The sequence below is a fragment of the Scomber scombrus genome, chromosome 4 (genome assembly GCF_963691925.1).
Source record: "Scomber scombrus chromosome 4, fScoSco1.1, whole genome shotgun sequence".
In the NCBI taxonomy this organism is placed as follows: domain Eukaryota; kingdom Metazoa; phylum Chordata; class Actinopteri; order Scombriformes; family Scombridae; genus Scomber; species Scomber scombrus.
This window is the reverse complement of record NC_084973.1, coordinates 11,276,098-11,291,546: the sequence shown is the minus strand read 5'-3', so window position 1 is coordinate 11,291,546 and position 15,449 is coordinate 11,276,098. Positions and strand designations below refer to the sequence as shown.

General features: G+C 39.9%; 1 protein-coding gene across 1 annotated transcript; it reads right to left on the bottom strand.

Annotated features, from left to right (window-relative positions):
- Positions 1-1,419: 1,419 nt before the first annotated feature.
- LOC133979237 (glycerol-3-phosphate acyltransferase 4-like) lies at positions 1,420-14,894 on the bottom strand. Its single transcript, XM_062417724.1, has 13 exons — positions 14,756-14,894; positions 13,396-14,036; positions 11,109-11,178; positions 10,723-11,023; positions 8,833-8,907; positions 8,619-8,708; positions 6,233-6,326; positions 5,953-6,068; positions 4,946-5,001; positions 4,741-4,826; positions 4,511-4,639; positions 3,794-3,873; positions 1,420-2,898 (listed from the first exon to the last, which is right to left on the bottom strand). Exons 2-13 carry the CDS (start codon positions 13,561-13,563, stop codon positions 2,790-2,792), a joined length of 1,374 nt encoding a protein of 457 aa, XP_062273708.1. The 5' UTR covers positions 13,564-14,036; positions 14,756-14,894; the 3' UTR covers positions 1,420-2,789.
- Positions 14,895-15,449: the final 555 nt, after the last annotated feature.

Sequence of the window (15,449 nt, the reverse complement as noted above, 5' to 3'; positions counted from 1 at the left end):
TTTAACTATTTGCTTTCAATGAAATATGCCTTTGTTGGGGAACGTTTGCTTTTGCCTTGATTGTTCTTCTCTCTAGCTGTTTTACAAAAAGCCTAAAAGATTATAGCAGGAGTCTTATCTCCTGAGGTGTGTGCTCATCAGTTACTGCAACAAACCGAACAACCAGTTCATTGATCTTATGTGAGGCCCAGCATTACCAGAAGCTGGTATATCAGAGTGACTTGTTTTGTTGTAGTTGTGTATGACAGCTTATTCAATGTTTTTAGTACAACCTCTTCCTGGCAACGTGCAGTCATCACAACTGTAGAGTAACCACAGTATTTTCCAACACAACTGCAGTAGCTTTCTCTTTACTCATTGGAAACAATAGCTGTAAAAGTCTTATTTGGTGTAGATGGATGTGAGCCATAGCAGTCTGAGCTTTAGTCCAGGGTAGAGCAAAGATTGCTGGGGGCCTAGCTCTGGCTCTCCATAGTGCTGTTAGTGAGCTGTTCAACCATGGCATGGTTTACACAACAGACCTTTTTGGCTCTTCTCCTTGCTTCCTCTTACTCCTCCTCCAAGCACTGTGTGCTTTATTCACCAATGCCAACAGATCCATTTGAACCTATCGCAACAGAGATGCAAAAGAATGCGGCCATGTCCATCACCGGTCTGGAAACAAAGACGGTTAAAGGGGAAACCTTTCTGAAAGGCGACTGAAGCGGTTTACTGCAGCTATGGGTGGCCTTGGTTGTAGATGAGGCCTCTGAAAAGGGATCGGCAAAATATGCCTTCAAGGAAATTTTTCTTTCCTTGATCCTGAGTGCTCAGTCGGCGAAATGATAAATATATGTATATGATGTTCAAAAAAAAAGCTCAAATCCTGAAGCCAAACTGTGTTGGAGCAGCTTGGTGCCCACTGGACAATAAATCAGGCAGGAAATGTTAAAGGTCCAGGCTAACTTGCCAAGAAACGCACTGCAAAGCAACAGCTAATTAAAGCAGTGCTGTTTGATTGGAAAAAAAACTAATACCAAAAATATAAACAAAAAAATGCTTTGCTTTTGGAAAGAAATAATTTACCAGGAGAGGGAAAAGAACAATACATCTTAATTGATAGACTTAAGCTAAAAATGCAACCCTATAAATAATTTTAGTAAGCTAAACTCGTGTTTAGTAACAGGACATGGGGAATTTGGATATGCTTAGTCATCCAGTTGTGGTTCCTACAACAGCTGATTTCAGAGTTCTGTGAACCATATACTAATACATAAACAGAAAGGATAGATAATAGATATACAGAAAAACATGTTCAATCACTCAGTTATTGGTGCAATAGTTTCATATACCTATGAAAGAAAGGGATTTTATGGCTAAATCATAAACAAATGTGACTGACAAAGTTTGAGAAGCTTAAAAAAGACCTACAGCCGCAGGTAGAGTCACATTCTTGAACATTTATTTTGATGAACAGATCTGACACAATCAAAATGCCTATCCCTGATACAGCCAACTAGAGGGATGAGAGCTTTGTGGGAGGTAAACAGCCTCAGCTGTTTACCATGTTCCTCGATTCCACTGTGACGAGGAGTCCAAAACTACAGCCACTCGGTCTCTCTTTGAAGCCTCCTTAAAGAGGCTGCCAAGTAGGACAAAGACCATTGATGAGGGGAAAATGAGGACAATAGATTTTAGAGTTCACTTAAAATAAAAATAGGCGAAATGGTCACTGCAACTAGCAGGAAGCCAATGAAAACATGATGCCTGTTAGGAAGTGTATTAGTATGAATATCTATTAGCTGCTTGCCATTATAACTATAATGTTTTAGTCAAGAGACCAATTGTGATGGCCACAATCCTACATCACTACCTGTGAGCCATGGGCCTTAAAGAGACAACGCCGAGAGCATCTCATGTAAATTCTTATTAATGGACCCTTAAATAAAACCCTTTTTTAGTCCAGTTATGCTGCATTATTAGCTGAAACAGGAACATCAGCCTGAATCCACAAACCTCCATCACAGTAACTGTATGTGCACAAGTTCCACTTCATAATGTGAGAATTTTCACATTCCATGGAAATAAAAACAAAAAAAGCACAGAAACTGACAACATATCAAGAGCCCATCTGGAACGCAACTGCTGTAGTGACCACATGTGTTGATACAAGTCTTAATGTAAAACACAAAGCTTAAAATACAGTACATTTCTCTGGGAAAAAAGCCCATGAAAATATCTGAAATGTAACAAAATCTGGCTTTATGCCCAAAAATCACATTGGCCACAAGCCAGTCATGCAAAACCCCAACTCAGTCACAGGTTTTACCTTTAGAACAAACTAGTTTTTTTATCTACAATAACCTTCCTCTACTTCCCAGGTATAATCAGGTCTGTAACTTTAACACAGCTGTGATACAAACATGGTAGTTAAATGAAAATTAAAAAGTTGAAACTATCAAACAAAGACAGGAACTCAATAATAGATAATACAACTTTTCCCTCAAGAGACTGCCACTGAGGAAGACAATGCTCCATTTCTGTGCGCACCTTATTTTCAATCTAATGCAAGCAAGGCTTCTGTCAAGCTATTCCAACAAAGGGCAGCAGACTCAGAATGACCCGTAACGACGACGCAAACAACATGCCAGCTGAGGCAGTGACTGAGGAAGCGAAATGGAGTACTGTTAACATCAGAGAGGGAATTTTCCAGTCCAGGAGCTCCAATAGGGAGGGAGCACTGCTGACTGCCTATTTAGTCAGTGGTGCCCATGTGGGTCTCTGAGCCAGTCCACCTTCACACAGATCCTTCAGGAGCGGCTGCGGTCCTCTTGGGTGCCGACTAGCATTTTGCTGTACAGCTTCTGCTGTTCTTCTTTAAAGGTATCTTTTACCTTTCCTCGCTTCAATCCTCCATCCCTGCAAAAGAGTTGGAAATTAGTAACAATGCATACTGATGTAGTGATTGGGATGCAGTTCTACCATAGCAATTAAAATGCAGGGCACATTCACTGTAACAGAAAAAAAACTTATTGTGGCTTTTTTTTGGCTTATTACACTTTAACTGACTTGATATGCAGAACATGCACTGGGCTACCATAAAACCTCTGCACACTGCAATGAAATCCAACATATCCTGCTCTAATAAACACAACCTTTGAGAAACTCTTTTGGTTGATTTTAATGGTTGTTGACATAATTTCAGAAAGCTGTTGAATTCAACTTCTTATCAATTATGTAACACTGCATTTCATGGCGTTATATTGGACTGCACAAGCATTTCATATGACTTGTCACAGCAGAAAAGATACAGATGTAACTGTAACTAGTGAATCACCATGCACAATAGACTACTTTCACAGCAGACATCTTGACTTGTCATAGCAGTCAAAGCACAGGTGTAATTAATAACATTAACAATGGTTCAGCTCTATGAAGGTTCTCTGCAAGCTGTTCTAGTGAGCCAGCATGCACAATACCAGAACCCTGTCTAAGTGGAATTCAGAGCTTATTAATGTTAAATACACCTGTGCTTTACCTGCTATAATATGTCAAAATAAAGTCTATAGCAAGTAATGGAACCTTTATAAAATCAAGATTTATAATGAAATGTATGCATTATAAACCCTAATGGATGGAAATTTAAATATACATGCTGATAATAAACACAGAATTACTAGACTTCAGAATATCAGGGTGGGCTCACCGAAACGGTATCAAGTTATTATTGATAGTACTGATTACACCTGAGCTTTTCCTGCTGTCTGAAATGTCTTTAGTACACTTTAGTACAGCGTGTGAGGAGCTATCTTACCACAGGAGGTCGACCAGTCCACCTTGCCTGGCAATGGCTGCCTTCACACGATTGGCAAACTGTACAGCATCCTCCCCCTCCTGTTAGAGTATTGTTACAAATATTAACACATGAAACCGAATTATCAATGGCAAAGCTTTTATCAATTACAAAATGTATCTTCAAATATGGAACCTTGTCATTTGCTTCTAAAGTAACTGAACATGTTGCAGATATCCTGAGTGGTATAATGAATGTACAAACCTAAGAGCAGAAAAAAGAGAAGCTCCGTAGCAAAATAATAATTGGAGCTCCGGCTAAGTTTTAAAATGACTGTGTTATAGCTATCACACATACTGTGCTTGTTATCACAGCAAACTGACTCCATATCAGTCTAAGACCTCATCCATTGGCTGTGGTCAAATGACAGACTGCAAAATCCCTTCGGTGGTCAAATACAGCAAAAAATCATTTTGAAGATGAAATATGCTTGACAGCACAAGTTGTGGTGTTCTTTTACTCTTCTCCTGGGTTCTAGTCAAACCTATGCACTCTGCTAATCAGTTAAGTCCATGTTCTTCATTTATAAGAATCAAAAGACTAGTGGAATCAAATTGTAGGTCTTGAATCAAACAAAAATGAGCTCTGCTGACATGTTGACTGTTAAATAAAAAGTTGATTCACCAAATAAAAATTTAGTTTCCACTAGTTTCCTCAGAATTATCCTTGGAGTCTTACCTCTCTGTTCATGGGTGGAAGGTACCAGACGCTGCAGACGATAGCCCAGCTGCTCATCATACGCAATAGATAGTTAACCATCCCAAACTTGCTGCTATTCCAGAAGGCGTCTCCAAATCTGGGATCATACTGTGATGATAAAACACACCAGATTGATTTGTTAATGCATGAGTGATACTAGGTAAAATGCACGAGTCACGTTAGAAAAAAAGAAAAGACATTGCTCTCACCTTAATGGCCACAGGGTAGACTGTGGCACTTATCTCAAAACTGCCCTTCTTAAACATCATAACTGATGTGTTGTTAATGCAGGTACCTATGGATTTAAAGTATTTATTAAAAACCAAACACATCTTTAGGCATTTTAAGAAAACAAAATGAGTATAGTATAATTGTGAAATCTTTTCGCTCAAAAAACTAAACAAAGAAACTTACCTTCTGGAAAAATTAGAATGGGCAGTTTAGTTTTATCATCAATGTGGCCATTCAACCTGTAACATAAAACAAAATGATCGGTATATACTCATATTTTAGTACAAATTTTCCATCAATACTTTACACTGAGTTCATGCTAAAAACACAATTATAAAGAGTAATGGTAGAAAGTCAGAGGGCATGATTTACTAAGAGCCCAAATAGTGGGTACTAAATTGCGTGCACAGTGCAATGGATTGCGCGTCTCGTTTGCGCGTCTCGTTTGCGTGCGTTTTGCGGGTGATCTACTAAGAATAACTGCGTAAATGAAAACAGGTGCAACAGGGTGGAGACAGCAGTATTTAAATGAGGGTTTTGCATGTCTTTATGGAGAGTTTGGACGAGCAGAAAGCCCGCAAGCGCAAAATGAAATGTGATCAGGTTCTAGTGCAAGAGGTTAACAAATATATTGAGTTATAACAAAAACAAATATTACCAGAAAAACCGACATATGGGAGAGTATTTGTGACGAAGTCAATGCTGTTAGTAAAACCAAAAATATTCCACTCCAAACTTATTAACACAGGTGGAAAAACTCCGTCCTGTGCGTATCCTGTCAGTGTTCTCCGTCTCCTCCTCACCACAGTGACAAAAGTCATCTGTGCGCAGTGTGCAGCCGGTTAATACCTGCCCTTCAAAAGGTATTATTTATAGACGCAGTTAGCATCAGAAATAATACCTTAAAGTTTGGTAAATAACATATTTACATTTTCTCCTCCCTGTATTTTGCACACTGGGGTTGAAATGCCCCATATTACATACTCATTAAGGCAAACGTACTAAATGGACAGCGCGTACTTTCTTGCAGAGTTGAAAGACGCAAACCTGAGTGCGCTGCGTTAGTAGATCAGCTTGCACATTTTTTGCGGGTGATGTCAAGTTTGCACACGTTTTTACACACGCAAACCTTTAATAAATCAGGCCCAGAGTGTAGTAAAATTGATTAAAAGAGGAACTTGCAATGTTACCTTTTGGCCACTAGATGTCTGTCTTTGACTTCTGAGCGTTCAAACCAAATGTGTGGGCATGCCTTGACCATGGATCTCTGAATGACCCCCATTAAGCCACCGTGAATTTGGCCAACCTGACACACACACACACACACACACAAAAACATGTACAAGATAAACAAATGCAAATAGCAGCCTATCTATTTCTGGGAGAAATTTAATTTCAACAGAGAGGCAGCTGCAATGGAAAATGTTCTGTAGCTTCCTTATAGGCAGCAGTATACAGTGCAATAATTACCATAGCGTAGCAGCCGTCGCTGGCCAGAATGATGACATCAATGGGTGACGTGTGGTTGGCGACACAGATTCCTCCATTTTTGGGTTTATTCTCACTGGGAAAGTGGAGACAGAAAGACTGTTGAGTTGTATTTTAAAAAGTACTTCCAGTGGGTGGGGTTCTAATCACAAACAAACAATGATGGAAACAAAATAGACTTGCACAATATGACAATGTTTAAGCAATGGGACCAGATGTCTTCATAGAAATATGGGTATGCTTTGGTCTTAAAGGCAGAAACAAAGCAACCCATGGTGACTAATGTTGAAGGGTTTGACCCCCTGAGCATGCAGACTATACCGAGTCCACATTCCAAAGATAGAATTACTATCTTAAATAGAGGGAGAGAGACCATCACTTCCTATGTTACTTGTGTATTTTTAGCCCCAGAGTAGAGAGAAGGTGCTACAACTGGCTAGGCCTTGATGGCAGCCATCCAGAAAGCAAGAAGAAATGGTACGTAGCTTTATCTACATCAACATATAGTACAACCTGCAATGCAGTTAACCAAAAACACCACCTGCTGTTATACACACTACAGTTTATGGGCAAATATACAATGAATCAACTTCCTCCTTCACATCCTGTTGCATGCACCATCCTCTTTATAAGAGTTGAGTATCAGGTTTCATGTTCCTCTGCGATTCTTATTCGGATATATTTCAATACAATCTTCCTTTTAATTAGAACAACAAAGCAACAACCAGCCTTTGGATCATTTATGATTATTTATACTACACAACAGATAATGCCACACAATTCTGAATCAATTAAAGAGTAGTGTCACTTATATTGTCAAAGTGGCATTGTGTTTTAGGTTTAAAATTTGCTGCAGCCTGGTTGATTGTGGCCATATGAGAAAGCATTACTGACTGGGGTTTTGTGTGCTTCACAGGGGTTTATAATGGCCAATGCAATGAATTTGAATGTCTGAGTCTAGCCTCAGGCACCCTCCCTTGCATACTCGCACTCTGGGCTCTAACATTGGAGCTGCTAACACACCCTGGTTTCTGTTCTCAAGAGAAAACTCATGTGTCATTATGTAACCTCACACAGACCCCTCTCCTGTCACGCTAGAGTTCTGCAGTAGATCATGTTCCAGAAATAAGAAGAATGGGTCCATTTGAACAAGACGAGCAGCGTTTGAGTGGCTTGGAGGTTTTTTCAGTTATATCCCTCTGGATTCAAATTTATGATAACAGAAAATTTGTATCGAAATTGTCCTGGAGTTAAGTTTGCTCTTTACACCAGATATTATTCGCAACTACTTAACAAAACTGTCATGGCATTCGGAAAAGTATTACTTATAGCATTTATCTCTTGATATACTGTACATGTTACCTTACAAAAAATAAGTAGTAAAAGCATACGGTTTACAGCAGCAAACTCATTAGTTGCCATTGGCAGCAGTGACTTGCACTATTTGTCATGTTAACCTGGTATGTATGTATGTATGTATGTATGTATATATATATATATATATATATATATATATATATATATATATATGCAGTATATCACATCTATCATTAGTTCCAGTGAGTAATTGTGATAGGTTGTCAAGGAATTGTATACTGTGCCTTCATAACTTATCTCAAGTAGAAAAAACTGAGAAATTCACCAAGCTCACTGGGATTATAGAGAGCCAACAACTCTAACCAACAAAACCAAATCAATATGATGCAATGAGTTACACATTCAAATTTGTTTTATTGTTTTTTGCTGTTGTCATCTGAGCAAAGGGATTTATAAATGAGTGTACCAACACATCAGAAGCAGCCAACAGAGATAAGAGTCTCTTTTGCCAGGAAAAAACACCTGCTGGTGCAATTGAAACGCAAGATTCAGAGTGACCGAGGGGTAGTGTGGGAAAAATATGAATAACCTGCATGTAAGGAGCAAAACTGATTATTCATAGCAAAATATGTGCATTTAAAACATTTTCTTTATTTAACTGCAAAATGCGTAACGCAATATGTTCTAGTATTAATGCCACTGTGGCTTCAAAATGATGGAATGTTCTGCTTTAAGTCAATGAACGGCATGATGCGTTTGTATGATTTAAGGAAACCGGTCTGGCTGCTATGAGCCTTTTATAGATCATTGTTTACCTTCAATTATTTCTGTTGTTGACATTACCATAAGTCATGTGAATCTCATTTCATTAGATCACGTGAGTGTATTTGCAAACAGTCTTCTTACACATCATATCCTGAATAAGGGCTGTAATCACTTCCTCAGGAAGTCTTATTTCACATCAACAGCTGTTCTCTTGAAAAGTCAAAAAGTACTTGTCACCAGGCATGTAACTATATGGGTGTGGGACAACAACATAGGTCCTCTTTACCTGTCATGGTAGGTTATGATGGCAGTCAGAGCTCTGACACATATTCTGTAGCACATCAGGTGGACTTTCTCACTCAGAAAGTTTTTCATGCTGTAAAAAAGGAACAAAGGTTATCTTTCTGTGTCTTGTCGGCAAATCTACGATGATCATGGTGAGGGGTCAGAGCTTATATTTTTGATCAATTAAAAACTGACAAACTCGTCATTAGTCCTACCTTCCATTGGGCAGCATCCCAATGATACTGGTGAGGAACACAAGCAGGCCTACACCAGTGAAGGCAAGAGTTACCCTGGTGGAGAAACAGACAGGCAGGTTACACATAATGATACAACAGGGAATCTTAACGAGAAACTGTTCTCTTTTTTGGTAATTAACGTTTTTAGTAACTTTTTCCACAAACATAATAAAACACAAGACCAGTGAGCAAAACAAATTCTGTAAAAGACTCAGAGGAGGGATTCCATTTGTTAATTATAAAAATAGCTAACTATTTTTAAATAAGTACCGGCACTTAAATACAAGACTTTGATCCATAGCTACACTTTTTTCCTTTCTCTTCTACAAGCTTTCACTGGTAAGAGTCACCACTCAGGTCACATGTTAAGATCAGAAGTAATGTTTTCCAGAAGAGTTAGATTCCTGGCATTAATTTAAAAGGTATCTCACTCTCCACTACTCCCAGACTGTCACTATCACAGATAATAGAGACCAGAAACTGCAGGAGGGCATATTAGGCTGTGGTTAAGCTTGTCAATAGGCAGACTTAATCTGGATGAACCAAATCATCCAGTGCTGGAGAAGGTGTTGATTAATTTTGGAGGATAAGATAAGACAAACATTAGAGACGGGAAGGTCTCCTGTTAGTAAATGATCCAGGCCTATATTCATCTAGAAAAGTAGTTAATGAGGGAATATATTAGCTTGACGGGAAACTAGAATGATGTCTGTCTGTGCAGCAGTGGCCTGATTCGTCTCCCCACTGAGAACTGGCAATGAGCCAGCCAGGCTTAGTACTGAGTCACTGTCCCTGCCACTCTCAAAGCTGACCCTGAATAAGGATCTCCTTCTTTCACTCACTGTATGTAGCAACAACTTGTGTTATATTTAATGCACAAAACAATGCATTTTCACCATATTCACACAACTTTTAATACAGCTGCTATATTTAATTATTTTTTGTTTAAATTAAAATCTGCTGTTTCTCTTGTCAAATCAACACAACTTTTATCTTATAACCACACCAAGACCAAGTGTGTGCCTGTCTGAATAAACTATAGTACGAACAACTCAGGCTCATGTGATATCAAACAGGGTGTTTCATCAACCTAGATTTAACACCTCTTTTATGGGAATTACATTGTAAATTATCATCATTGAAAATAAAAGCAACAGCACTGTTGACCTATCAGACGAAGACACCAAGAAACTCCCCATTTTTGAGACTATTATATCAGCACATAAGGCATTAAGTATACTACATCCCAGCAAAAAGGTCCAGGATTTAAACCTAACCCTCTGAGCTAGGGTCTTTCTGCCTATTTTCATTCTCTGGATTTGGTGCTAGCCTCCAAAAGTCCATCAATTTATTTTTATTTTTTTTATTTATTTTTTTTTTGGGGGGGGGGGGGGGGGTGATCTTTGTTAGACACAAAGCTACTTGCCAGTGTAAAATGTTAGTAACATTTGGTAAATATACCAATGATTGTTAAATATACAGCCTCTGGGTTTATCACAGAGCTTTTGTATCAGATACTGAATGGTCCGTAACCTTGAAATTTGTTAACTACAATCCAATGTACAATTTAGTTTCTCTCACAAACAAATAAAAAGCAGAACCTGTTGACAGTTGTGTAGGAAATGCATTTCCTAAAGATGCAGTGCTTCAGAGCCTCATACAACTGATAACAGTTTGAAATTACTGACACTGTAATACCAGTACCAGTGTCAGTGTTCAAGTCAAAGTGTAGTTTTATGTTATACTGGTGGCTATTTGAGAAGAAGGAGCTAATTTTCCATTCCCAGTCCTTTCTTTCGTTTTTCCTCAGAAGTTTCTAGGGTTCTGTGTGATATCAAGCAACCTCTACATTGTTGGTACAGTCAATACCTGAGAGGCAGCAGGAAGCCATAGCGGATCAGCAGGCCCAGCCCCCATAGGACTGTCAGCCTCAGGCTGATGTAGTGGAAGTTGTTGTTGCTGCGTGTTAGCAGATTCCAGGACTCCAACTCCTCAGCAGTGAAGCGCTTTGTCACCTCATCGTCCATGATGCTTTCCACTCCTCTCCGAGCAAAATAGAAGATATCAGACATTTCAAACTCAGTGGCAGAGTCCAGGTCTCTGTTGCTGCCACTTCGCCGAATCTCCTTGATCTCTTCCTCCAAGGAGGTGGGCTCCTTAGCGATGATAGCTGGGACATTGCAGAGACAGGATGTTAGCAAAACATATAGACACAGACACTGAACATGCAGGGACACAATGATAGTAAATCTTACCATTTGAGTAGGGTTTGTACAAGAGGTGATTCTTTTCTTTTGCTCCTCTCTCTATCCTTAGAGTGGCCCACTGCAAAGAAAGAACAATAGGTGTGTAAAAATGTGTGTTCCAAAATACAATAAATACAGAAAATTGTTCAAGTTGCTTCTTTAGCAAATGATTCAATAACATATCATCAAAAATAGAAACGGAAGAACAGACAACATGAAAAAGTTTAAATGACAAACGCCCTCAAATGTTGTATGTCTAACTTTCACACTTTTAACATTCAAAGAAACACAGCAAGTTCCTTATTCTTCCACAGTGACAACTATTAAATGGTTAAGTTAATGTTACCTGTCAGAATTTGTCTACTCTGCATGTGACTGTTGTAAATTGTTGAGCAAAATGTCAACAAAGTTGCAGAAACAAGATTCTGAATTCTCAGACACAGACCTCATCTAGGCCTAATAATACTTGGGCTTATCTGTGACCACCACCTTGCTGAAATAACAAACACTATAATACCCACTTAAGCCTTTTCAATATGTATTATAGAAAGTGAGACACATGCATCCTCTTGATGAGGTCTTTGTGTGCACTGTGCATACCAACATAACAACTAGCAGGTAGTGTCTACTGAAAGGAAGGAAAAGGACACAGTGTTCCCTTTACTGTAGGAAGAAAAGATCAGGAAATGATGGACTGGGAGGTGCTGGATGTGGTTCACAGCCTACAGTCTGAGACTACACTTCATACCACAACACATGATATCACCAAGGGTTGTCGGTCAATGATAGAGAATAAACTGATTGAAAGTATACTCAAGCACAGTTCCGTAACGTTAGGCATGCATGTTTGTACATGCCTGGTATTAAACCTGAACACTTGTAAAAATATTTACAGAATGTTGAGCGATACAAAGTCTTTCATGCATCATGTGGCTGCCATATTCTGAGAAGTTACAATATTTGAAAGTTTCAGATCGGCTCCCAGATACAGTTTAGCATGTGCAGCTACCTTTAAATCGTGTTATGACATGTTGTCATAGAGTACTAAAATGTAGCTGCAGCTGACAGTAATTGTGCGGGTGGAGGGAGGAGGAGCACACAGAGCACATAGAACTAAAAACAAAATAAAGCAAGTCCTTCAGGCTAGCATGTTGCTCCAGAGGAGGTTGTTTACTTATTCACGCTCAAGAAAGTATTACCGCCATGGGATGTCATCACAAATAACTTGATCTTAACACTGATGGGCTAACAGTTCAACACAAAAACTCTCTTTGAACATCAAATTACAGCCAGAAACCAGAAAACATTGCCTCCATTTTGCACAGTCTATTCTTCACGTGTCCTTTGACCTTTTCTCGAAATCTCACGGTTGTTGCTGGAATCATGAGCTAAGAACATCTCTCCCATTTCCCAGTGCTCCATTTATTTCTGGCACAGGATCTACTCTCAGAGGTGCCGGCTGGAAAGTGATGACAGCTTTACTAGTGAAGATGCACCGGAGATAGCATGGGGAGAGAAACCAGATCAGGTGTCTCTGGTTTTTGTTAAATTTGACAACAAAAGATCATGAGGAGGAACCCACTGAGTAGAAAATACTGAAACCTGAAAACAACCCTACTGCACAATGTAGCTTGTGTATTTATGCCAGCGTCTGAGAATCGGTCATTTCTAAGACAGTGAACACTGCATCACTACAGTAGGCAATATTCCAGGCTGTTGGAGCTATGTCACAGACTACATTTAGTGACAAGGTCTGTAACGCTGTTTTCTCCAGTTACATAACAAGGGAAGAATGGCCCTGTGGATGTGATCTTAGTCCATATCTGCCAGTTAATGCAACGATCACTGGGTGGGTGCTACATAGAAGCATAAAACCTGCCCCTGATAAATGCCCTGAGATGAGAATGTGAAGCTTGAGCATATCAAGAAATGTTACCAGAATGGCAGCTGTAATAATCAAAAGTCATACAGGTATATGTATTACAGAGGCAAAATTGTCTTGTATTGATTCAAAGGCAGGTTTAAAAAAAAAAGAAGCACAGCCAGAGCAAATACAAGCTGTCCGCTCAACAATAATCCAAACAGCTTTAATAGTTTGTGTGCTGTTGCTTCAAACATCCTGTTATTCAACTTGAAACTGTGAAAGACAAGTGGAACACTTATAACCATAGTTTTGCAGTGTTTCTATCCTTAGCTTTTACACAACAGTAATCATTTAAAACTGACACATCATTTCACACTACAGTTAATCAGTGTCCTCATTTCAAGATGTAAACTGAAAGTAGCAAGCTCTTACCTCAAAGATCTTTAACAATGTTTTCATGTAAAGACGTCGGATGCCAAAGGACACACCGAAGATGGCAGGCACAATAATGAAGACCAGCAGCAGGGTGAACCACACGGTGAAGGAGATGCCCAGGAGGATACACACCAAGTTATCGAAGGGATTAAAGAAAAGCTCCATCTTGCAGTCAGGATGGTGATGAAATCTACCAAATAGTTGAAATCAGAGGGGAGAGCAGATGGCAGAGGAGGTACGACACTCCACCTCCTGGCCCCAAGTGGCCCTTGTCTTTTGTCAGAAAAAGGCCTTCATCAAGATGACTAGGGGATGGAGCTTCTCCTCACACTCAACAGAGAATCAATACAAGTACAAGTGACCATCTTGACTTTGCCCTCATGGGCAATATCAGTGAACTTCATTATTTTTACCATCCCATCACTTTCTGATATTTCAATTTCCAGCAAAGGGGGTGTTTTATGTGGTTAAAGCCAGCTGCAGTGAGATAATGTCCGGTCCTTGCTGGAGATGTGCTACGCTATCTGAGCAAAGCCTCCCACCAGAGAGAAAGAGAGAGATGTAAACAATGAAAGAAAAACAACTGGGCACAGCAGGAGGTGAAGATCCAGGGCTCTGCTGCTCAGTGTCACACAGACCTGCAAAGATGTACAAACAAACAGTCAGCATGAAGCATGTCCCAATAACACGTCCTCTTTGACTGGAGTACCAATCGTGCAAGTTAACCATGTAAGACAGAAAACCCGGTGCATGCATGCATTTTACATACCGGTGTGTAAAGTTAATGCTAGCCTCTACTTGCTTATCTATTTAGTTCAAGATGAATTCACTAATTTTGGCAAAGGTCTGGTTAATGATGATATATCCCTTTTCAGTGAAGGAGCGGATAACTTTACATGCAAACGATCCTGTTATCAGCCACGGAGCAGAGATAACGTCGGAGGCCCACTTCTCCCTCTCTGGTGATGCAGCAGAGGCTCCTCCATCACTTATCAAACCACACTAGTTTAGCTCGGCTCATCTTTCTCCACAGTTAACACTTAGCTGACGCTTTCAATCATCATTTACCCGTAACTCGAGGCACGACGAAAGCAACTGGATGCGTTTTGAAGACTCTTATATACCCACAGGGAAGATATATTGAGTCTACCATATGCTAAAGTTAGCTTGTGGCCTCCGAGCTAACGGTGCTAAATGTTGTCTCCTAGCTCGCTCTCAGTTACCCGGGTGAGCCTGAAGTGCTGAGCCACCCGTTTTGTTTTAAGCATGGATTTGTTACGTGAACTCACCGCCTCACAGATAACCCGACTAAACATTTAACATACATGCTGTTTAACTGGATAAATAGTTGACCAACCTTCAGTCACGTTGTGTTGTCCCAGCGCCGGTAGAACAGGGTTTCACTGGTCCATCACTTCTCTTTGTCTTGTGGTCTACTAGCCAAACTCCACCCGATGGACAACATGAGCAAACAGCGGGGCGGCGACGTGTTTTAAACGGACAGCCCTCGACCGAGCCCCCAGCAGCGTATTCCGTCCGCGGTATTTCTTTTTCCTAAGACGGCGAAGTCATGACCCGCCCTATTCTGCCTCTGATTGGCTTATCCTGATATTCTAACCCTAACAGTGGCCAATCTTATTATTCATACCTTAACGTAACCAACCCGACCAAAGAAGGCAAAGAGTACTAGCCAATCAGAGAAGAGTAGGGCGGGTCAAGATGTCACCATCCTAGGGAAAAAAAATGGCATCCCGTCCTGCCCTGACACCTGCTGGTCAAAATACGATAGTACAAATTTGCAACGTGCTCAACACGGAAAAGGCAAAGTGAGCAGGATACTGTATAATGTTTTTCAAATGCAAATTTTCACTGCTTTGAGTACCACAGCATAAAATTCTATTAATCTCCATGGTATTTTGTTAACGACAAACTAGCAAAACCTAGGACTGTAAAACCAGAAATGTATCTGCATGGCGAGATAACACTAGGTGAGATTTTTAAAGCATTTCACACTAACATACTGTCATAACAAAAAACTTTATTTATTCACA